The 25302-nt window shown below is 40.4% G+C and overlaps 1 protein-coding gene across 2 annotated transcripts in view; it reads right to left on the reverse strand.

The window, feature by feature from the left end:
* cdh11 (cadherin 11) overlaps positions 1 to 25302 on the reverse strand; it is a 128558-nt gene that overhangs the window by 25796 nt on the left and 77460 nt on the right. For both annotated transcript variants that reach the window (XM_023327449.1, XM_023327450.1), the window contains 5 exons: positions 15969 to 16298; positions 13714 to 13853; positions 11364 to 11658; positions 4681 to 4800; positions 247 to 414 (listed from right to left, as the gene is read on the reverse strand). In XM_023327449.1, the coding sequence (XP_023183217.1) occupies positions 247 to 414; positions 4681 to 4800; positions 11364 to 11658; positions 13714 to 13853; positions 15969 to 16119 (874 nt within the window). In that variant the 5' untranslated portion in view covers positions 16120 to 16298. The remainder of the gene's footprint in view (positions 1 to 246; positions 415 to 4680; positions 4801 to 11363; positions 11659 to 13713; positions 13854 to 15968; positions 16299 to 25302) is intronic.

The raw sequence follows: 25302 nt of genomic DNA on the forward strand, positions 1-25302 counted from the left end.
AGATGAAAAAACAGAGTGTTGAACAAAGACGAGGGAGTTGGATAAAAAATAGAGAATAGCAAAACAACTGACTGGAGCTGGAGTTTTCAAAAAGATTATGTTTGTGCGTTCTACATGATTTCAATCATTTATTCTTAGTTCCAACACAGTTGATGTGAGTGGAGGCTCACAGTGGAAGTGGAAACGGTTAAAGAGAGTGTGACAATATGTGGATAGTACACAAAGACAGTGAAGAAATGAACTTACTCTGTGGGAACTTTGGCGGGTTGTCGTTAACATCTGTGAGGGTGATTTTGACCTCGGTGGTCCCTGACAGCCCCCCCATGTGGCCGCCCATATCTTTGGCCTGGATGACGACGTCGTATTCCTGCCGCGCCTCACGGTCCATGTTTGGCAAGGCAGTGCGGATTATACCTGGAAATGAAACAATGCGATGATAAAGTCTGAAGGATTTACTGGACAGCATAGCTGGCAGAAATAAAGAGCTTACAAACATGACAATAAAGATTTCATTGAATTTATGGAAAATGTTGACATTTAAAAGATTTGTAAAAAAAAAAAACAACAAATCGAGTGTACTCAACCTATTTGTGGCTCTAACTCCAAAGTATTCACAGAAAATGGACCTATTCACCAATTCTGTAGACCATGTCTAAATATCTGAAAGAATTGTAGGTTGGGAAGCTAAGATACCTCGACGCAATGCTACTTGATGTGCTATTGGTTGGTGTTTGCAAAGCAGCCAATCCAGAAGTGCCCTTTCTTTTCCTTGACACTGATTGGCTGTATCCTCAGAGCAGAGATAAGGAAGATGGTCTGTTAGCTTCTAAGATGGTTTGGACTGTGAGTTAATGCATGTTGATGTAAATTTGCTGTTTGACCTACTAAAATTGGCAGTTTCAGTAGTTTTAAGATTTAAGTTTCTGCAGATTTTGGCTGTTTGGCAGTCGTGATCCCAAACTCCAGTGAATACTTGTGGTCAACTGTATGTGTTACTGTACTGGCTGAATTAAATGTAAAGAGATCCAAACATTTTGGGCACTGCTCCATCTACTTTCAAAGTGCAAAGTAAGTGTGTAAACATGACAAACAATGGTTGATAGGATTGATCCTTGGGATCCACCACAGGTTGTTAAATTGTAGAGGTTTGTAACTCATACTGATTGAAACACTTCCTATGGCGAAATATGGGTGCAAAATATCAAGCGCTGAGTCTCTAATTTTAAACCAGGATTTAAAAAAATTTAGGATGTTTTTCAGTATTGCAAGGATAACAAAAACAGCACGTTTCTACGAGCTTCCTTTTGTCTACAAGGAGCCCAAAAAACCAGAATAAAAGCTTGTAGCTATAGATTTAATAATACATAATATAAAAATATAATAAACATTAATATTCCAAAGATATATATAATTTTCCAGATTCCAAGATAGGGGGCTGGTTTGAGATCTGTTGTTTCCTCAGAATAGCAGTGCATGTCAGATTAACAGCTAGTGAAAAACAGTCTGCTTCAAACAGCCTGGCAGGCAGCTGGAGTCTGTAAGAGTGCTAAAAATGTAAGATAAGGCCAACCTTGGAGATTAGTTCAGTTTTAAGTCATCTAAAGGGAATGTTATCTTGAACACAGGAGGAGGAGGACATGAGGGGTGCTGAACGCTTTAATTCTGCTAAGGAGATTTGTTGTAAGAGAACTCACAAGGGTAATCTTTGAGAATCAAGGCTACAGTTTGCTTTGCTACATTATTATTTCATCTTGACAGTTTTTTCTTCATCCTCAACTGTTTCCTGGTAAGCTAACATGCTTAATTGTAAGTAATAGTGTATGTTTGTCAGACTCCCTCAGAGTTCTTGGAATAAAGTAAAACTGCCAGTAAATTTCACAAACACACTTTGTCATAAATGACTATGAGAACATAATCATAGCATTTTATTTTTGTTAATTTATATTTGGAAACAAAGGTGATTCATTGCATGTAAACAACAGAAAATAACCGTGTATTTACTAAGTAGACTAAAGTCCATATAGTATAGCGCTACAGAAGTAGCAGCATGTAGCAGTAGGTTATTTACCATCCATACATCCATTCATAAAACCAATAATCCTTGAAGAAGGCTGAGGTCTTATTTCTATTTTACATTTTTAATTGACTTTCATACATATGCAACATTTTTGAATAAGAAAAAATAACTGTCCATAGTATTCATATGCTTGCGTTTTAGTGAAGATTTTAGCTAGATGGAGCTTAGCTAGCTGTAGTTGTGCTGGCTGGAATCTGGTTCCACGGCTGAAACATCAACTAGCCCAGTGTGTTTATGTTTATTTATGGTGAGTTTAGTGATATCTAAAATGTGTTTGGCCACTTTTATCACAACACAGCTTATTACACTTGACTGGAGATGATAATGGATAGTGGACACCATCCATGGAGTTTGTAGCTATAATAAAAAGAGAACAAACAGGTTTCAGCCACTAACACATTTTGGGTGAACTTAGCTCTGTGCTTAGGGATTTACTCAATAGTTAGGTCTAATCAGTGTCATCTTCTTTGTGACGTACAGTACTCCTTATGGCCTTTGTTGAGTAACTATGAGCAAATAAAAATAAAATTGCAAGATGAAAAATGCTGATGAAGAGGAAGACATCACATTTTTAAAAATCCACTTTGAAAAGAAAAATAGTACACTTTTGTTTTCAATTCATAAATTTCTCTGCCGTGTCAGGGTGTCTTTTAGGAAGGTAAAATAAAATGTAGGAACCTGAAATGTCTTCACATTAGCATAATTTTAAAAACAGCAACTACTGCTTCGTTCAGTTCAATTCTGATGCCGGAAAAGAATTTCCAATACACATCCTGGTATGTGTATAATATGCAACAAGAGACATTATTGATATGTAGATAAGGTTAGCCCCATACAAAAAACAGTTTAAAAAAGAAGCGGTAAAATCTTTTCTAAATTGAGAGAGTTTGCAGATATAAACATTTCCAGGTTTAGAAAACTGGAAAAAGTAAATGCCAAAATCCGAGCTTGGAATTTTCTAACTAAAACTGGCAGATATTCTAACAATAAATCTAGCTCTGTCATATGTTAGATTGAGCTCAAGAGTAAAAGAATAAACAAAAGAAATATAATTTTAATATAATCTTTTAAAAAATTTCTTTTAATTATTCCAATGCTTAATCATGAAATAGAATTAGATATTCTGCATAGACTCACAAATGTTTGCTACCACACATAATTGTTCTGCACAAGTATTGTTTATATGCTCATAAAAACTAGTGAGGTTATTATTTCTGCAAAAAACTCATTTAAAAAGCAAAAAAAAAAAAAAACAACAAAAAACAGTTGCTAAGCATAAACTACCCCCGCAACTTTAATTTGAGCTATTTAATTTGAAAGCGAACCCTTTTTCCTCCATCTGTTAGATAAATAAGAACTTTCATGCAGCTTTTCCCATCCACTATTTTTAAGCTGCAGTAATCTTTTCTGTTCATTTTAATGATCCCCCGCCACTCTCTGTCCGTCTCGCTCTACCTCTCCCCGCATGTCCAACTGCAGAGAGGCTCTCCGGTGTCATTTTACCCCAAATGTGTGCGTATGTGTGTGACAGCATGAAAAGCTGATAATCTCCAAACCAATTAGAAATGTGAGCTATGGATTTGAGCCAGTCAAATACCCAACACTGGTTTGATTAGCTAGATTTACTCCGCTCAAATCTCTCCGACTCTCTGTGCCCTAACCACTCTTTTTCCATGAGCTCACTCTCTCTAAACCAATTTCTCTTCTCTAACCTCTAGCTTGCGGTTTATTTTCTGGCTCTCTCTCTGACCTAACAGATCTCTGTGTCTGCCCTAACCTCTCGCCTTACAACCAATTTCTTCTTTTAATGCAAACTCAAATATTAGGCCCATGCTCTGCTGGGAACAGGCTTGAATGTCCTCTGGGACTTCTCTCTCTCTTTCTTTTTTTTTTGCAGTTCTGCCTTCTTCTCTGAAAACATGCAGGGTTATGCGATCCCTGAAGCGGTCACTCTGCAGCTTTGTACTTGAAAAGTGGTCGAAAACGGAAACATTACATCAGTATGTTGTGTGTGCGTTGCTGCGGATAGCATTAAGTCACGATTTTCTTTCATCGGATGTACTAGTGTGCATGGAGTCTCTGTGTTCTCCTTCTACCTACAAAGTATTCTGTCTTCATGCATTTTGGGGTGAACTATGACCATGTACATTTTTTTCCATTCAACCAAAAAGCTTCTGAAAGGCATGGATACGAGTATCTGTCACAAGGTGATAAAACAATTAACACAAGAATCAATTAAAACAAAAATCTATTTTTTTTATTTACATTTCCTTTAAAATGTCTAATTAAAAATGATGCCCTCCTCACAATAAATGGAAAAAATACAGTAACCAAACCCTATATACAGTGGAGTTGCCGATAACTGTTTTCATCATTTCTATTGGGAGGCCTCAATGCGATCACCCTAATCTTTTATTCAATCAAAAGTTTTTACTGCCTACTTTGCTGTAGCCGTCAGCCACCACATGGAGGGTCCGCCACCCAGGTAGCCCCCCACTTCCTTACTCTAATGTGCTGACTTGTAGTAATTAATTTTGCAGAGCTATCAGTGTTAAACTCCACCAGGATCACACTGGAGGATGAGTAACAGTTTTCAGTCTCACCTGTTTGAGGCTCCACAGAAAAGTACGGCTGTCCTTGCAGAATGCTGTACACCAGCCTGGCGCTGTTGCCATAGGTGGGGTCATCAGCGTCTGTAGCCGTCACCTGCATCACCGACGTACCTGTGGGACGGACACACGGAGGCTTGTTCACTGGTTTGGTTCAAGAGAAGCTCGACAATCAGCTTTAGCTCACCCAGCGGCACCGGCTGGACAAAACTGCTACTCGGACACACTGCGGCTGGACTCAGCCTACAAGGCTGCTCTCCGCTATTATTTCTCTGCATTTCGTCATTGGCGGAGATGGAAATATTCCATCTCTGATGTCAGTGATTTTTATGTTTTTAATAAAACATTATGAGGGTGGACAGAATTCAACAGTCCCTGCGCTTCGTGAAAAACCTTTCATAACCCCTAGAAAACTTTGTAAAATGCAAAGATGTTGAGCTCAAACAGCCCAGAAAATTGGATATTTTCAAAATGATGTGCTTCACTGGCAGCAGATCCCTGCTAATTCAACATGACATTGTGAAGCTCTGCATTCAGGCCAAGTGAATTAAAATGCCTCAAATGTTAAATAATTTGTATTATCTTTGTATAATTGCATAAATGTTCTTTTAAAAAAATAAAATAAAAAATTGGGACCCAACTCTTGAAACGTGGCTCCAGACTGACTCTTTGAACTCATTGCATTGCTGCAACTTTCTTTTTTATTTAGGTCCACTGGCACAAACTTTAGAACTTTAGGTGCACACAAATATTTCACTGCTCCTTTAAAAGTGACATTGTTGTCACATGAAATGTTTGTATTATAATTATTATGCAGATATTTCTCACAATTTTAAGTATTAACAACTTTATGCTTTGGTTTGGTAAAAAATGTGCTGAAAATATCCAAAAACGATTATTGTTAATGTCCAAAGGCGGCATTTTATTCAATATCATACAGTTGCTATCCAACCAAACACATTCCTTTTTCTTTATGCAGCACTGTGACAAAGTAAGAGACAAAGCCAATTACTTGTATCAGACTAGAGAGGATAGCAAGGTCATTTCTACTGCGAATCAGTGGACAAAGTGGGCAGAACCATCAGAATCACATTGTTTGATTCTTCCAGTGCATTTTCCATAATTTAGCCTGAATTACTCAGCAAGAAACTCCAGCAGACACAGGAAGTGGAAGCTTGACTACCTGATAAACAGACCGCAGATTGTGGGTCTGACTAGGTGATCATCAGTGAAGGAGCACCACAGGGGACTGTACTCTTATTGTTAGTTTTCACTCTAAAGAGAATCAGAATCAATGACACAATGTATGTCCCAAAAGTCTGGCAACCAGGTAACATTTCACTAGCAAACCAGACCATTGTGAGAACCACACACATCCTAAGGGTAGCGGACTGAGCATCAGCAGGTAAATGTGAGTGGGGGCAATAGGTGGAGGTTGAGGACTTTATTTGGGGGTACCGGTCTTCCATTCTGCATGTGTACATTCTGAATGTTGTACAGAGAAAAACCTCATCAACTGTGTTTTCATCACAAATCTGTGCATATCTCACCAATTTGTGGGTCACTATCAGTATTTCAATGAAAAAACACAAATTTGCTATTTGCTATTGCTATGTTGTGAGAGCTCTGGTGGAGCCAGCTGCAAATTGTCCTTAAAAAATCAAAAACAAACCAACATCCTCCTGATGTCATCTTTGTCGTGTTTTTAAGAAAAATGCGCTGAGTCGAACTGTATCATCGTTATCAGTTTATTCCCGGATCACCAAACATCCAGCCAGTCTTCATTGCCACAATCAGCCTCACCTGGACTACTTAAGCCTGTCGCTCCATGACGTCACCACAGGTGGCCATTTGTAGTCTTAACTATGCATAACATTAACACCACATCTCCCCTCTCTAGAATCAATGGGTAGACTACCATTGATTCAACAGACCTTAGACGATTATTCTGCCTCTATAGCTGGAAGGTCTGTTTCTACCTAGAGCTAGAAGAAAAAGCTACAATAAATAGAAATATATATTTAAATTTTTAGCATAACATTTACATCAATCATTTTATTTTCCTTAGCTACAAATTCAGTTTATCTGGTTTCACAACCCGTCTCCCAAACCTGGTTCTAGGAGTAGGTGAAAGTTCAGGAAAGCTCTGCTGTGAAGATTCCTCAGAACTCGATGGAACTTGTTCTGCACCAACATCACCTTCCGGTACTTCTGGCTCTGTCGAAGGCTCCATGGTAACCAAATGACGACGATTTCGCCTAATCAATCCATGGGGTCCTTCCACAATGTATGACCGTGGAGTAGAATGACTGGTAACCACTGCTCCGCTTGTGCCTTGATCTTTAATCCACACGCCTTGTCCTGGAGTAAGTTTACTAAGAACTCTTGCTCTGTGGCGTGAATCATATCTCTCTGCATCCTTTATCCTTCTCTCCTTTTCTTTTTGAGCAATGAACTTACTTTCTGGAAGAACTGGCCTCAACAAAGATGGAAGTGTTGGCACAGTCGTGCGAAGCCTTCTTCCCATAAGGAGCTCCGCCGGACTGTACCCACTCCAAAGTGGGGTTGCTCGGTAGGCGAGTAAGGCTAGATAGGGATCAGCTGCTTTCTTCAACAAGTTCTTTATGGTTTTAACTGCACGTTCAGCTTCCCCGTTACTTTGTGGATATCTTGGGCTACTTGTAATATGGCTAAACCCATATAACTTAGCAAACGTAGCAAAAGCAGCACAGGAAAACTGAGGACCATTATCTGTGATCATTACTTCTGGAATGCCGTGACGTGCAAACACAGATTTCAGGTGAGGAATCACATCTGCTGATCTCGTGGGACTCAGTTGAGCAATTTCCACAAATCTTGATGCATAATCCACAACCAGAATATAATTTTTCCCTTGCAAAGTAAACAGATCGGCCCCAAGTTTTTGCCATGGTCTGTCCGGATACTGTGATGGCATCAATGGCTCTGTGGGATTCTCTTTCTCTCTATTGCAGGTGTGGCATTTTAGAACCAGTTCTTTTAGCTGCTGGCCCAGTCCAGGCCACCACACTGACTGCTGTGCACGTTCTCTGCATTTCACCACTCCCTGATGTCCCTCATGTAATTTCATGAGCACATCATTTCTCATAGTTGAAGGAATAACAAGTCTTTCTCCTCTTAACAAAAGACCATCATTCACCGTAAGAAACGCCTTTTCAGCCCAATACAGTCTGAGTGCTGGTTCACTGTTGTAGTGTGTAGGCCATCCTTCCTCACACAGCTGCATCACACGGGCACATATACTATCCCTCGTCAGCTCCTGTCTCAGCTCCTCAAGGTAGCCAGTGCTTGCAGGCAGGTTTTGGATCACATTATCCACGTAAATATTTGAATCGTCGACCAACTTTGCTTCAGTTGTTGATAAATTTTCTATCATAGGAGCACGTGACAGCGTATCAGCTGTCCACAGATGTTTCCCTGGCACATATGAGATGGAATAAGAATATCTCATGAGACGCATTCTAAAACGCTGAATACGTGGTGGAAGATCATCTAACATCTGGGAACCCAAAAGACTCAGAAGTGGTTTATGATCTGTCTCCATTTGGAAATGTTTGCCAACGAGATAATTACTGAATCTTTCACAAGCCCAAGTAAGACTTAAAGCTTCTTTTTCCACTTGTGCATATCTCTGCTCAGTCTGTGTTAGAGATCGTGACACGTATGCAACAGGTCTCCACTCCTGACCCCACTTTTGGAGCAGCACACTCCCCAGACCATAAGCTGACGCATCTGCTGAAACCTTACATTCTCGGTTAGTATCGTACATGGCTAATACTGGCGGGGATGAAAGCAAATCTTTCAGTTCTTGAAATGCTCTAGCTTGATCAACTCCCCATATCCAACAGTTTTTCTTTGACAAGAGATCCCTCAAAGGCTTGTCTCGCTCTGCCAACTTTGGAAGAAACCTCCCCAGCTGGTTAACCATTCCAAGGAAACTTCTTAGTTCGCTCACATTTCTTGGTTCTTTCATCTTTCTCACAGCTTCTGTTTTATTTGGATCAGGACTAACTCCATTAACAGAAATAATATGGCCCAAAAACGTTACACTCTGCTTTGAAAGATCACATTTATCAATGTTCAGTGTAATACCGGCTTCTTGAATCTTTCCAAGAACGGTATACAGACGAGCATCATGCTCCTCCTGTGTTCTCCCCCACACCAACACATCATCCATGTGGCAAACTACACCCTCTAATCCCTCCGTAACCTCTGTTACCATTCTGTTCTGGAAATGCTCAGGGGCAGAAGCTATACCGAAGGGTAGCCGTTTAAAATAATAACGACCAAAAGGTGTAATAAAAGTTGTATATTTTGCAGTATCTTCAGTTAAAGGGATCTGCCAGAACCCCATATTAGCATCTAATTTACTGAAAATGTTAGCTCCTGCTAACTTACCGAGTGTTTCATCTACAGAGGGAAGAATATACTTCTCTCTGCACACAGACTCATTCAGCTTGGTGAGGTCAACACATATGCGTACAGCCCCTGTCTTTTTAGGAACAACCACCATTCCTGAGCACCAATCAGTTGGCTCCTCAACTCTGCTAATCACCCCCAAACTTTCCATACGGGACAGTTCTTGCTTGACTTTGTCCATCAAAGGAAGTGGAATCCTTCTGGGCGTCTTTAATGAAAATGGTTGAGCTCCTGGTTTCAGTTTGATGGCATAAGGCTGTTTCACTTCTCCCAAACCACTGCATAGCTTTGGATAACTAGTTTTTAATGTTACAGCAGTTATCTCATTTAATCTAGCTACAAGCTCCAGCTTCTGAATGGCTGGTCTACCCAAAAGTGCAGTTTGCAGGTGTCTCATAATATACACACTTTCTTGTATCTCTTTTTCTCCTTTTTTCATTAACATCTCAGCAACCCCCACAATATCCAGTGCATTTCTCCCTGGTCCTAACAGCTGCCTGGTAGCTTTTTTCAGGGGGGGGGGGACTCTTGTCTCTATAGATGTCTCTGTACATGGCGTATGGCAGGACCATAACATCAGCACCAGTGTCAATCTTGAATGAGATGTTTCTTTTATTTATTTCAACATCCACCCGCCAAGGCTCATCTCCCTTGGTAATGCTGCCTAAAAACAAAGAGTCATCTTCTTCGACAGCATGTACAGTCTTGAGCGTCCTACACACCCTCTTATAATGTCCCTTTTTCCCACATAAATGACAGTTTTCCCCATTTGCCGGACAATCACGTTTGGGATGGGATGGAGAGCAGCCACACTTATAACATTGAGAAATCTCCCTTTTATTATTTGTAGTAGTGCGCAACTTAGGTTGGTATTTAGCCTTGGCATGCTTAACACTGCTTTTGTACACCCTGTCGACAGATTTTCCATTTTCTGTCTCCGATCTGATGCCACTACGCAGACAGGATTGCTGCCGTTTCACCTCTTCACTTTGTCTCGCCGAATTAATGGCCTTTTCCAGTGTCAAATCTGGGTCGAGCTGCATACGCTCAGATAATCTTTTATCCTGCAATCCCACCACCAGTCTATCACGAATCAGTTCATCATGTAGCGCTCCATAACTACAATGTTCTGCTAGCGCATACAGTGAAGTAACAAAGGCATCTACGGTTTCATGCTCCTCTTGTTTGCGCATGTTAAACCTGGCTCGCTCATAAATGACATTTTTCTTAACAACGAAGAAAGCTTGAAATCCATCACGAACTCCTTGATACGTGTTTCTTTGGTCAGTTGGTAATGCTAATCCCTGCAGAACATCATCTGCCTCGTCTCCCATGCAATAAATGAGCGTGTTAACTTGATTCTCCTGAGAACTAGAATTCAAGTTACTTGCCAAACGAAACCATTCGAATCGCCGTATCCACTTGGCCCACTCCTGCGGCTTCGTGAAGTCAAAAGATTCCAGCGGCTGGATGCTGAACGTTGCACATGGACCAGCAGAAGCGACCCCCTGGACGTTGTCATCAGCCATGTTTCCGGTAGAATTGCAGCCTCCGATGATTTACACCACAGCATTCCTGACACCATGTCGTGTTTTTAAGAAAAATGCGCTGAGTCGAACTGTATCATCGTTATCAGTTTATTCCCGGATCACCAAACATCCAGCCAGTCTTCATTGCCACAATCAGCCTCACCTGGACTACTTAAGCCTGTCGCTCCATGACGTCACCACAGGTGGCCATTTGTAGTCTTAACTATGCATAACATTAACACCACAATCTTTGTCGTTTGCGCCAGTATCAACCTCCGGCTGTTGATCACGTGATTTGTCAGATGGGAAAAAAAAAAACGTTTTGCAAAGTACCTCTACTAACGCACAAAAAACATCTCATCCTAATGCACAAACTTTTGAGTGAAAAACTGGAGTTTCTTCAAATTTGGGGTGATTCCATTAAGTAAATGTATTTTTGTCAATTCAATTTGCATAATTCTATGGTAAAGAAATATAAAATGAGCCACCAAGAAAAAGCCTGATTACCATTATCAGATATTATTGCTATGTGGGATTTTGACCTCAATCTGGATCCCTGAGAAAAGTTACCAACAGACAAAGGAACAAAACAAGAAGACATTCCAGGCTAACTGGGTTTTTGTTGTTTGTTTTTTTTTAACCACCAAACCATACATTTCTCACTTCCCCGGTGCCTTCTAAATCACTCACCAACATTGGACATCTCAGGCACCCTGGCATAGTAAGGTCCATGCAGGAACTCTGGAGGATTATCGTTGATATCCTGAACTTTCACTATGAACTCCGACGGAGGTTCCAGTGGCTCATTGGTGTCCCGGGCCACAGCCTGTGCTGTCAGGGTGTACTGGGCCTGCTCCTCGCGGTCCAGTGTTTTTGTGGCATGGATGTTGCCCGTCTTGTCGTCAATGACAAATATCGTTCCTGCGCCTTCACCGGACAGGATGTATTTGATGGTACCGTCGCCTTTGTCCACATCTGAGTGAAGCTGAAGAGACAAGAAGCAAACAAGACAGTCAAGGACAGGAGGGTTAAATGCACGAGTATAAAGAATGTCTGAAATTCAGGTTTTGTGGTGAGGATAGAGACAGAAAAGGGGAATAGGGAGTGACAGGAAAAACTATAAGGCGAACAGGCAGGCTGCCTGACAGCTCGATGGGAATTGAGGCTCTAATTTCCAAACTCTTCAAACCAAAGGCCTGACAGAGTGAGACAGAAAGGCTGAGAATGTTCTGTACCAGACAAGCAAATGTCAATACAGGAAGAGATAAGAGAATATTCCTACAAAAGACGAGGATTATTCAACATTCAATTTTTGGGTCTTTACAGCCTCTTTACTATGAAATAAGCTGCATTGCAGATGTCACTTTCAGTTCTCTATGAATGCCACTGTTCTGTCAAAGTCATGGTGTTGTTGAGGAAAACCCCCAATCGCCCCACATGAATGTCAATATGACCCCAAGCTTGACCCCAAGCTTTTACTTGTGTCTTACTCTCAATGCTTGATGAATGGGAGGACTTCATTTAAATCTCACCGGGGGCTAGATGTCACCTTCTGAAGACTGCACTGTGACTGGCACTGGACTCACTGTACCCATTAAGATAAACACCCACTGTATTTCATTGGATGGATGAAGTTATAATGAGAAGCAATACAAGAGGGGAACTTTGCTAGATGTTGATGCCAGGGTGGACATTCACTTTCCTGCAACAAATTAGCAAATGGAATAGTTTATAGCAAAGCACGTGTACAAAGTCCAGACCTAAATTCAAATGAGAAATTGCGAAAAAAACTTATTTTAGATTTTTTTTGCCGCTAGTGGCCTTTATTTGAAAGTACTGAAGAGGGGAAAGACAACAAATCAATCAAACAGCTGCAGCTGATCCAGAATGCTGCTGCTGGCGTTCTGACTAAAACCAGGAAGATAGAGCACATAACACCAGTTTTAAAGTCCCTCCACTGGCTCCCTGTAGCTCAAAGAATAGACTTTAAAATACTGTTGTTAGTTTATAAATCACTGAACGGCTTAGCACCACAATACATTAAAGATCTGCTGTTGTTGTATCAACCTTCCAGACTTCTCAGGTCTTCCGGTTCTGGTTCTGCTCTGCATCCCCAGAACCAGAACCAAACGAGGAGAAGCAGCTTTCAGCATCTATGCACCACAAATTTGGAACAAACTTCCAGAAAACTGTAAAACAGCTGAAACACTGACTTCTTTTAAATCTAGACTAAAAACCCACCTGTTTAGAATTGCATTTGAAATGTAATCAATTACAAATTTATGGATGGAACTTGACTTAGGGATTGATTCTATATTGCATTGTGGTTCTGTGTTTGTTATGATGTAAAGCACTTTGAAATGTCTTGCTGCTGAAATGTGCTATACAAATAAAAATTGATTGATTGATTGATTGATTGATTGATATGGCAAAGGAACTGAGGACTAAGCACTGGACACTGTCACAACTCTGTGACAAAATGTTTTAAAAAAATCAGTGTGTAGATGCTCTCTACCTAATCAGACTGACTTTGAGCTAACAGAAGTCAGCTCAAAATAAGTCAGACCCCTTTAGACGTAACTCGCTTGTCGAGGTATGGCCAAATGATATGGAATTTTTATTGCAGCTAAAGGCTGTTTAACAAAGTTTCATTTCAGTGGGACTTAACACAAATGATTACAATTATACACTGAACTTGAGTTCTTCTGTCATAAAGAGATGTCTGTCATCCCTGGATGTGCAAAGCTTCAAGAGGACTTTGTAAGACTTTGTAAAGACTTTGTAAAGTCATCTTTTGTTGCAAATACAGTTCAAAATATTGAAAATAATATCTGAGATTCACATACATTTTTAAAATAAAAAACTGCTAACTTTATCTAACTTTTCTTCCACGTTACAGTAACATAGTTTGTGATTGTAACATTGCAAAATATGATATTATAATGACAGGGTTTTGCAACTGAGAGCCTGGTGATTTATGTCTATTAGGATATACTGGCAGACGTTAACGTATTCCAGGGGTTGTTGGTGGAAAACTTACCCTCCCCACCAGAACCGGGTCAGGTCCGGTGTATTCCTCAATGACAAAGAACTGATTCCAAACCCATCCTCGTTTGGACCGGTGTAGTACCTGGCCTTCCTTCCCTGTCCTCTGTCTATGTCTGTGCAGCGATAAGTGACCTAAAACATCAAAGCATCCAGTTAGATTAAATACATAATACACAAAGAAAAGTTTAGAGTTGAAAACTGACAACATATTTGTGATGTTATTACACACATAATGTTAGACGTCTAATGACAATACAAATTAAGGTTACTTTTTTGAGGAATGTATGAATGAACACTGCAAAAACAGAAAGAAAGGCAATTCTGAACTTCATAAAAACTTTTGGGTTTTGTTTTTTTCATAGATGAAACTTAAAAGTGGGCGAGAAGCTGTAACCTCCAGAGCACGGAGGTCTGCTTTTGAATTCCGGGTCACTCGAGCAAATCCCAGACCGGGACGGCGTGGGCGGATTGTATGAAGAACACACACTTCAACGAATTGTGTTTCAGAAGGCTCTAAGGGAGGCATTTAACCTCTGTTTGTTGCGGTGCAGCTGCTTTGTGGTTAAGCAGAGCAGGGTTTGTTTTAACTGAACTGAATCCATGCTGCAGCGTCTGACTGGAGGGATGGGGGCACAACAAGCTGGATGCATAATAAAATAACCAAACAACAGAGAGATCACATGTCCAGTGGAAGATGTTCAGAGTGAAAGGTTGAACATTTGAATCTAACATGTTCACCAACTTCTCACAAGAGAAACAGAAACATTTGAATTCATGTTTTTTTAGAATGCTAAACAACATCAGTATAACAGGAAGTAGCTGGATGTTTCGCTCCCTTTACTTACTTTAACTCTACACTAGATTCATAATACAAATTGCACTAAATAAAAAACAAGAGCAATCCCACCCATTCAGTCCAGTAGACTGAATCTAAGTTTTTATGTGCACTTACAGTGTTTTTATTTTGTGAAATTAAAGTAGTTAGTTTGAATTTTGCTGTTTCTGTCAACCTTTTGTAATACGGTACTTCAAAATGCGCTTAAAAACACTTTGATGAAAATACGACTAATTACAAAAAGTAACGGAAAACACCAGGTTCCGACCTGATGAGACGTTTCACAAAACGTTCAGAACAACAACCGATTGGAGGAATAATGCTGCATTAGTGTTTCCAAATTAATAAGTGATGCAGCAAATTGTAAAACGATGCAACACTTTAACTCATTCATTTGGAAACAAAAAAATATATCTGATGTTAAAATGATTAGACTTATATAAGTACATAAGAGCGAAAACTGTTATTTTGCTTTGTACATTTCCTACTCTCTCTCCTACTTCACAACTCTTACTGTCCAACAAAAGGAGTTAAAAACAATTTAGACCATTTTTTTGAAGACAGGGATTTTTGGCAATGACATCAGACAGAGCTCATCATAAGACAGAGTTAATTCTACCTTTAGTGAGCTTCCTGACCCATTTTCCTGTTTCCTTCCTCTGCACCATTAAAACCAGGTTTCAGCAGATTAGATTTTTTTTAAGGAAACCTGTTTGACCTTTGAGACGACAGGCAATTTGCTGTGGATGTGATTTAAACAAATGTAAATAAATATGGGCAGGCTTTCTATGCCTGGTGGTAGGACAGTCATTCAGCTGTTGACCATGTTTTTGAGTTAAAAATGTTACCTAGTGTAACATATTATAATAGGTGGTATGTGTTATTGGAAAACTTTATTAACAAGAACTGAACACCAACTATAAAGTCTTCAAAAAGGGAACCATTACAAAACCAAAAATAAACAAATAATTCTTACTCCGATGGTGGGGGTCAGGTGGCCCGCCAGGCTTATAATGCACCTATATATACTGTATATAGGTATAAAACACCTATATAAATGAGCTTTACTTATGCCCATATTTTCTAAGATCAATGGTATTAAGTAGATATTGTTTATTAATGATTATGTAATGATATTAAACCAAAGTTAATTTTATTGTTACTCTTGTCTGTTTCTACAGTTTTCAGTGAATTCATAAATTTATTGCAAAAATAAAGTCTTAATCCTGAGGAATTGATCAAACTGTCAGGACTTAATATCATGCAGTACACAGAGCTGCCGAGAGTTGAGACTGGTGGATTTAGAAACAGTGATATAATTCAGTTTTAACTTCATTATGACAAAAGTGTTCAGCTGTCCATTTAAAAAATGGTGTAAATGGTATGTATTTGATGCTGGTTTTCAGTCCTACCTGGATGTCTATGTCTGTGGCTCCTGTGGTCCAGCGTAGCATGCCCTTTCCTGGTTCCTAGCGCAACACCGCAGAGCACTGAAACTCCCAGCAGCACCAGGAGGACCCTCAGCAGCCCGAAGCCCTGCCGCTTTGCTATCCGCGCTGCCATCTTGGCCGACCAATGGGACTGTGCGCTCGGCTCTCTGCTTCCTCTCAGTGGAGCTCTGCTCCCACCGAGGCCGAACCCTGATTTGTTTTCTGAGCGAAACGTCGATCAAGAGTCTCCTTGTTCATTTGCTGCGATGAGCAACCTCTTCTTCCAACTTGTCACTTCTGTCTTCAGAGAGCCTAAAGGAGAGCAGGATGGAAAAAACTTTGTAAGTAACACAAGATTAATTAATATTTAACACAAAAAGTATATCTTTAGCTATATAAGCCTAGACATTATAAACAGATTGGCAATAGAGGGAAAATGGCTTTCTAAACGATTGTCGGGTTAATTAGGACAATGTGCTAATTATACAGGCAGTGTTGTCCATAAACCCATTAGCTTTAATTCAATTAGATAGAGACAGATTTGTTGTAGAGCAGACAGTTCATGTGACAGCCGGTCACCGCGTTGCTGGTTTAATTACTGCAGTTTCAAAAGTCTGAAGAAACAGACAGTGAAGAGACAGTCACTTAAGTGTTACAGTGTACACTTACACCAATAGGAGCTTTATCGCTTCAGCTGCACACTTTGCTTGAGGTGATGATCTGGCCTCTACGGCTCCGCAGTCAGTGAATCAGCAAAACGGAGACTAAATTTGATCTCTACAAAACCCAACATGTCCATTAACAATCCTGAGCTGTGAAACTAAGAACCGCTTGCTCATGGAAGTAACCCCAGATGGATATCAGTCAGCAGTGCACCTTTTTCAGCCTGTCCGTTGACAAAAATCGGTGTTTTTAATGTCTTAATGCTAGACTAAACGTTGACACGTTTATTGTCATTATTTATTCAATTGACATGATCAGAATAAAAAGTTACATGAATGAAAGTGGAGAATGACTTATGAAGTCAGTCAGTTGCTATTAGCCTGTGTTATCTGGCTGATTTGCAAAGGCTTCCATTATAAAATACTTATTATTGTTATAAGATGATATTTTATTCTGGAACAGTGCCTGCTGCTCACTGAGAAAAACAAGAACAACTTGTGGTCACAGGAGTCTCCAGTGACACCAACAAAAGTTTGTGGAATTATTATTAGTGGCTTTAGTAAAAAAAAAAAATGCTACAGAGGTAAAAACAACAACAAAAAAACCCACAATATCTATAGATCCATAATTACAAATGGAAAAAAAAATAACATATAGGGTCAGTTATGTTTCACTGCTTGTTGCAAATCAGTTTTCTGGTTACACACCACAGATGGTTGCCTAATTGGCAGACAGAATGAATCAGTGATAATCAAACAAGCAAAATAGTGCATACTTAGAGATTTACTATTTACCGAAATATTTCCTGTGATTGCAGATTCTCTAGCCAAAGTATTAGGCTTGTTGGTCATCCTTGTTTTCCATCCCTCTGTTGTCTCTCTCTATTCTGAGGTCATCTCCCTCCCATTGACTCTGCCCAACTCATTCTGAGGGATCTCAAGGTCAGAAGGTAAAGATAGTTCTACCACAGATCCGATCAATGCCCACAATGCCTCAATCCATCTATCAAACTTCCTCTCATCCCGACAACACCACAATGCCAAGATACTTGAACTTCTCCGCATTTGGCACCAACTTAGAGGAAGCAGTCCATTTTGTTCAGTTGAGGACCATGGCCTCCCATTTAGGTCCTTGTCTTGTTCCAGTGAATACAGTGTACTGTCTCATACATCCCTATTGAAATGAGGTCATTTTCATTGTCCTCGGTATATTTGGCAATACAACATCACTTCAGTAATGGAGAAATTATTATAGTGGCAATGTTTGATCAAAGAAAACATGAACAGCACCGTACACCTGCGATTGCTTATTACACTTATATGACTGCATGTTTCTAACTTCCTCTATGTTAATGTTAAACAGGTCTGCTACACCTGGAACTTCAGACATGTTTGCAAGCTTAGAGCCAGGTCAACAGCTGGGCTAGTCATACTGAATTACCACCAACCACAGCAATAAATTGTGCAAGTTAGTATTGATCTCAGCTACACTGTGTCAAAGCTTCAAACCCAGTCAGCATGAACTGAATACCAGCAAAGAGCTGAAGTAACGTTATGTACCATAGAAGTCTGATCTCAAATCTCAGAATAAAGCCACATGTTTGATCTGTTTTCTAGCTGCAAATGGACAACAACTGGGAGTTATTAATGACGGTCCTTTTGAACAGGCTATCTACCTGAACAGATGTTTTTTTCTCAGCATTTCATACATTTAAGCACAAACTGGGGATGTTGACAAACTGATGTTGGATAGTACTATCTGTGTTACCGATTTAATGAGAAACAGGCTGTCAGATTGTAAGTACACTGAATATTTTTGCAATTCTTACTATATATTTTGTGTGGATGCCATATTAGATTTCATGATCTGACATCAGCTGATTTTTCTAAACTAGCAATTTTGGAAATTTCACCCTCCAAATCAAACAGGAAGCAGCATTATTACTCCAAAACAAAAAGCAGTAGTTGGCTTAAGGTATTAAACTGAGATGCTCTTTCTTCTCTACTCTTTCTTTGACTCAGAATGTGAATGTGTGTGTGTGTGTGTGTGTGTGTGTGTGTATGTGTGTTTTTAGAATCTTAAGCTGATGAGAATCTTACTTTACGGATCATTGGTTAGCATTAACCGCATTGCCAGCTGGCTGTGAAGTGTTGACAGTTACTCCAGTACTGACTCATCATCTGTCTCTTTATACTCAGATGCTCTGTGCATCTGTTTGTGGATGTAAATGTGTGTAACTGCTGCCTTTCACTCACTTATCCAGGCCTCGAAGCTAGTTCTATGAGACCGCTAATCTGACACTATCCTGGAATTGAGCGAAATAATACCGCAAGATGTTGGACAAACATTCCATCCTGAACATTCCATGATTTAAATTCATTTAAACAAACAAATTCAGAATACCACTTTTAAGAAACTAGATTAAAGGCAAAAGGTAATTAAACAGTAGATTTAAGACCTCGTCAGTAAAGTTTGTGCTGTGTCACCTCTAAGAATTAATGCTGTCATTTTTAAGTCACATTAATGTATTTAGCCTAAATAGTGTTCCTCTGTAGCTTGATTTTTATTTGGAATACCTTTTTCCTTACTTGTTAAGTTAAAATACTGGCAGTAGTGAGGATAATGACAAATCAAACATGGCGTCATGTAAAAACGAATCATTAAACTTAGAGAAGCTGGGTGGTTCGTTTCTCTAAAGTGTGTGACTAGTAAAAATAGAGGAACTTGCAGGATCTGTAATTAACAGTGATGTCATAGTTACTTTGAAGAAGTAACTTTAATAGTATTACTGATTACTCCTTGAAAAAGTAGCTTAGTTAGATTACTGATTACTTGATTTGGAAAGTAACTAAGTTACATTAAAGTAACTTTTTTAGTTACTTTCAGCAGCTGCTAACAACCACGCTGTGAAAATTGCATTGAGCTTTGCCAAAACGTAATTGTAAGCTATTTTATAATGGTAACATCAACAATGTGTCTCCACTTATAAGGGGAGATTGTTTAATGGTTACAACAGTACAAACATTTTTTCAGTAATTTGTGCACGTTTTTGTGTGGTTCGGTATTGTCTGGAAAACTATAAATACAATTTTAGGCCTCCCCTCCACCCGCCCCAGCCTCCAGGTTCAGTGTTACGGCCCTGCCTTTGCTGTCACAGCGCAGCGCTCCTCCTGTGGCTCCAAAACTCAGATGTCCCGTCAGTGGTGCAAAAGACTTAGACTTAGACTTAGACTGACTTTATTGTCATTTTGCATGCACAGGGTGTATACAGAACGAAATTTCGTTGCATATGGCTCAGGACAATGTTTTGAGCTTCCGATGTTGTGAGGTTACTCCAGAATAAAATAAAATACAATATAAAATATAAATATAAAATATAAAGTGCAGGACTGACAATAAAAAGGAAGTTACTTAGCTATGTACATGTGCAAGGTATAAAGTGGAGACCAGATTTTAAGTGCAGTCCAGTTAAGAGTTCAGCAGTCTGATGGCAAGTGGGAAAAAGCTGTTTCGGAACCTGGTGGACCTGCACCGGATGCTGCAGAACCTCTTTCCAGAGGGCAGCAAGGAGAACAGTCCATGGTGGGGGTGTGAGGGGTCACTGATGATGTTTCGGCCTCGGGACACGCAGCGCTGGGATGAAATGTCCTGAATGGAGGGAAGGGGGGCCCCGATGATCCTCTCTGCTGTCCGCACCACTCTCCTCACGTTCTTCCAGTCGGAGGCGCTGCAGCTTCCACACCACCCAGAGAGGCAGCTGGTCAGAATGCTCTCTATGGTGCTTCTGTAGAACATCTTGAGGATGGGCGGGGGCAGGTGTGCTCTTCTCATCCTCCGCAGGAAATATGCTGTGCCCTCTTGACCAGAGACGTGGTGTTCACAGTCCAGGTGAGGTCGTTAGTGATGTGCACCCCCAGGAATGTGGTGCTGCTGACCACCTCCACAGCCGAGCTGTTGATGAGCAGTGGAGCGTGGCTGGGCCGGTTCTTCCTGAAGTCGACAATCATCTCCTTCATCTTGTCAATGTTCAGGATCAGACTGTTGTCTCTGCACCAGTCCACCAGCTGCTCCACCTCCTCTCTGTAGTCCAGGTCGTTGTCGTCTCTGATGAGGCCCACCACCGTTGTGTCGTCTGCAAACTTCACGATGTGCTTGGTGGCGAACCTGGGGACGCAGTCGTGTGTCATCAGAGTGAACAGCAGAGGGCTCAGGACGCAGCCCTGAGGGGAGCCTGTGCTGAGGGTGATGACATCGGAGGTGTGTTGTCCGATCCGGACTGACTGAGGTCTGTCGGTGAGGAAGTCTAGCAGCCAGTTGCGCAGGGGGATGCTGAAGCCCAGGTGTCCCAGTTTTCCTGCCAGATGCTGTGGGATGATTGTGTTGAACGCTGAGCTGAAGTCCAGGAACAACATCCGCACATGAGTGTTCTTCTCCTCCAGGTGAGCCAGGCTCAGGTGTAGGGTGGAGGAGATGGCGTCCTCAGTGGAGCGGTTTCGGCGGTAGGCAAACTGGAACGGGTCGAATGTGGAGGGGAGTCTGGAGACGATGTGTTCTTTTACCAGCCTTTCAAAGCACTTCATCATGATGGGAGTCAGTGCCACAGGCCGGCAATCGTTGAAAGAGGTGACTTGAGGTTTCTTTGGCACCGGAATGATGGAGGCAGTTTTGAGACAGGCTGGCACTGTGGCTTGGTCCAGTGAGGTGTTAAAAATGTCTGCTAGGACACCAGCCAGCTGACCTGCGCATTCCCTGAACACCCGCCCAGGTATGTTGTCGGCCTGGGGCCTTCCGTAGGTTGACTCTTTTCAGAGTCTTCAACACATCGGCTGTGTTGGTGGGTATAATAATAATAATTTTTACTTTATTCATCCCAGCAGGGAAATTATTTCGCAGTTTCAGCACACGAGCAGGCAGCCAGCTGAGCCGGCGCCATTTTTTGAAGGAGGTCATGCGGCAGAGGTCGTCGGGACCGGGAGTTGAACCCGCGACGTCCGTGGGTCTAAGGCCTCCAAACGTGAGGCGTGCTAACCCGCTTCGCCACCACAGCACGCCCCCACAGCACGTATGCAGTGTATGCAACGCATAGGGGCGCTGCACTAGAGGGGGCGCAAAAACGATATGGAGAATTTTTTTTTCTAGTCAGCATTTTATGTACTTAACAGCTGTTTGTGTATGAAATGATCGATAACAGAGGAACAGCACTTATTAGGCGCCCCTCCATCCTGCCAACTGCTCTGCCCTCCCATACAGGTAGCTTGGGCAGCGTCCCTTCGAGAACGCGCTGAAGCGCGTTATTTGTCTTTTAAATTTGTAGTATTGCCTTGACAACAGGGAGCTAAAGATGGGCACAGAAAAAACTCTGGGGCAATATAGATGGCAATTTAAAGAACAAATCATACAAATAGATTAATAGTAAATAAATATTGTGAAGAGAACATTAAAAACGTTTGTTAGGATAAATGTAGGAAAAATGTTGATATCTTTTATAAATACAGTGTTTTGTGATCAATATTATTTCACCATGTTATTAATGTGGGTTGCCAGTTTGGATCAGGCTTCCTATCAAGCTATAAGAATGATAGAAAACATGCTAACAAAAAGCCTCAGACCTGCAGACACAGGCTAACAGAAGCGGCTTTGACTCACTTGTACAAGTTTATGTTGGGGGGGGGGGGGGGGTGAGATGTCGCATCCACCTCAAAAATATGTAGTTGCGCCCCTGTGTCCCGCTGCACAGATTTGTGACGTTTAGTTGCACAACTTTACGGACTAGTTTATTCGTGGCTGTTTTCACGTTTATTGCGCTGTTCATATTAGTCTCGATGTTTGCAGTTTTCTGGAGTGCAACGCGAAGCTCGACGTCATTCACAAGTAATATACGTTTTAACTTGACATTAACAAAGACACAGCGGGACGGATCATCCGGGAAATGATGGACAGGGAGAGTCTGACTAAAACTAACTGGATGTCAGACACATTCTGGGGTTTATGTCTGCTTAACTGCAAGCCCAAAAACCACAACCTCGACTCATTAAATCTGCAAGCGAAAAAACCAGCCGCAAGCTGCTTATAACAATCGGACTTGGCGAGCGAAACTCAAAATAGTTTCTGTTTTTCAAGCAACAAAATGCGCAATTATATTGTTTTTAATCTGTTATTTAGGTTCTTAAACCACCAGATTGGTGCAAAGTGCTATTCTAACCATTCTGCTGTCAAGTGCTCAAGGAACCCCTGGTCATTCATGGAACTTCTTTAGAGATGTGGACAGTGGACGCTGACAGTTGCGTTGGGTGGTTTGCGTTTTAGCACAACTTGAACCCAACAATAGTCTTCTCCAGCGTCTTATTAGATCATTGTTTGAAGCACAATAAACCCCCAGTGGTCCAAGAAAAGCTTTGTTACCTAACGCTGTTGTTTGCAGATGTTGCTTGTGCATCCGATTTACAGGCGTACCAGAAACGTGAATACAAAAACTCTTGTTCTGAACATTTGTATGTAAAAACAAAAACAAAAAAAAATGTTGAATTGTGTTAAGTCTACATTATTTCTTCATTGCAACAATGGTACTTGGCAATATACCGTAAGTCATTGTAAAACCTGTTTGTTGAAAACAACCACTTCACAGAATAAAACCACATGAATATCCAAGAAAGCAAGACACCAGATTGATAAGCATCCAATCTGGACATACCAGTGTTTGTTATTATTCTCCTACGTCTTGGAACTGCAGGCCTTGCGTCAAACCGCCGTTGTTTCTCGAACATAGCTCTAGGTTTTCTGGCATGCTCAACGCTCGACTGAGCGGCAAAGAGTCAAGAAGAGAAGAAAAGGCCTACACAGAAACCTCCAGTGAAGATGACTCCCCAGGGCAAGCATGCCTCTTGGCCAGACGATTTCCTCTGTCTGCATACATGACTCAAGAGTCACATTAGAGTAGTGAACAGTATGTGTGAGGGGGAGTGTTTGTGTGTGTGAGCATACATGCAATTCCCTTCAGTTTGAAGCAACGCTGTGAATCCATGAGTCAAGTGTTTGAGTAGAGCGCAGTGATTCATTGGCTAACATTAAAGCTGGATGTCTGCGTGTGTTTGAGAGTGTTTTAAACTGTGGTCGGAGCACTGGGGTTTAAAACACTATCTATCTGTGTGATGTTCCCCACTGACTCATATATCATCTAGGCACATATAAGCCCACATGTGTGTCTGATTCAGAACAACCACATCTGCACACAAGACATAATTTGCGCGTCCTTCAAAATGAAATGTGAAGTCGATATTCTTCATGTGGCTGAGTGTCTCTGCTGTTTGGTTATTAGTTAGGAAGGTGTTCAGAAAACAGAATGTACGAAATTATGAAGGTTATTGTTATGATAGTAATTGTTCTATAACTTCATGCTTTCTAACTGTGTAACATTAAAATTATATTTTGATACACAAATTTGCAAAACCTCTTCACCAGAGGCGTCACTTTCCTCAAAATATGCTAAAGAGAATCCTAAACTCATGTTTTGATAGTGGAAATCCAAGATGGCACCATGAATCGTCTACAAAACGACTCTAAAAGGAGTACAAAGTCCTTCTTCTTAAAAATTTTAAGGGAAGATAAATTTACTAAATGATTTTTCTCTAAAAAATGTTGGATTCCTAGTAGTCAGCCTTTATGCAACTAAACCTGCATTAGTGACAACGATTGAAGCTTTTCAAATCAAAAATATTCTGCATACATGTCATTTTTGCTGCATGTGTATACTTGTTTGATCCATTTAGCATTACGGATCTCTCTCTTTCTGCTTTTCCCACTGACTGGCCTTTCATTACACTCTAGAAACCAGCAACAGGAGCCATTACAACAACCTTGGAAAATGCTTCTGAAGTATAGAGAGAACAAAAATACTTGGCTCGAGGTGTTTTTTCTTTTTGGTTCAAACTTTTGCTTTTTTTTTTTTACTGAAGGAATCAGTAGAACAAACATGATTTATTTATGTCTGGTATATGCCTGCATGCTTTACCAAGCTTCATTTTTCCAAACAAAAAAATGGGAAAAAATCCAAATATTGACAGATAATGTAGAGATATTCCTTTATGTTGTTATAAAACATAAAATTTCTTCTTTTATTTTTGTTTTTTTTAGTTTTGTCTAATTTTCTATTCATTTACAGTATATTTCCATACAATTTGGCAACAATGAAGAATAAAAAAACAGTTGGATAGAAAATATGTCTCAAAGAAAAGCTTCGTCTAAGTTGTCAACATTTCTTCTTATAGAAAGAAATGTTGCTACAGGAATAACAAAAAAAAACAGATTTTGTTGGAAATTTGTTTTTACATGAGCAATATTAGCCTCACAGCAGACCAATGCTCACTGTTTTTATGAAATTTATATAAAACAGTAAAAAAAAGAATGCTTAACATATAGGCAGAACTAGATAGTTCCAGTTAAATAAACAAAGGTGCCGTCAAAAAAACGGATTCTATAACAAATTGTAAAACCTCAAGGAAGGTTGTGACATCACAATGAAATAAGGTATCCCAAGCAAAAAAAACAAAAAAAACCTCCGAGAATAAAATATAGGTTAATAAAATACACATAATTTTTGTTGTATTGATATGTATACAAGGATGTCTTGTATGTATGTATATTATTTGTGAAAGTC

This window comes from Xiphophorus maculatus, chromosome 22 (assembly GCF_002775205.1).
Source record: "Xiphophorus maculatus strain JP 163 A chromosome 22, X_maculatus-5.0-male, whole genome shotgun sequence".
Taxonomy (NCBI): domain Eukaryota; kingdom Metazoa; phylum Chordata; class Actinopteri; order Cyprinodontiformes; family Poeciliidae; genus Xiphophorus; species Xiphophorus maculatus.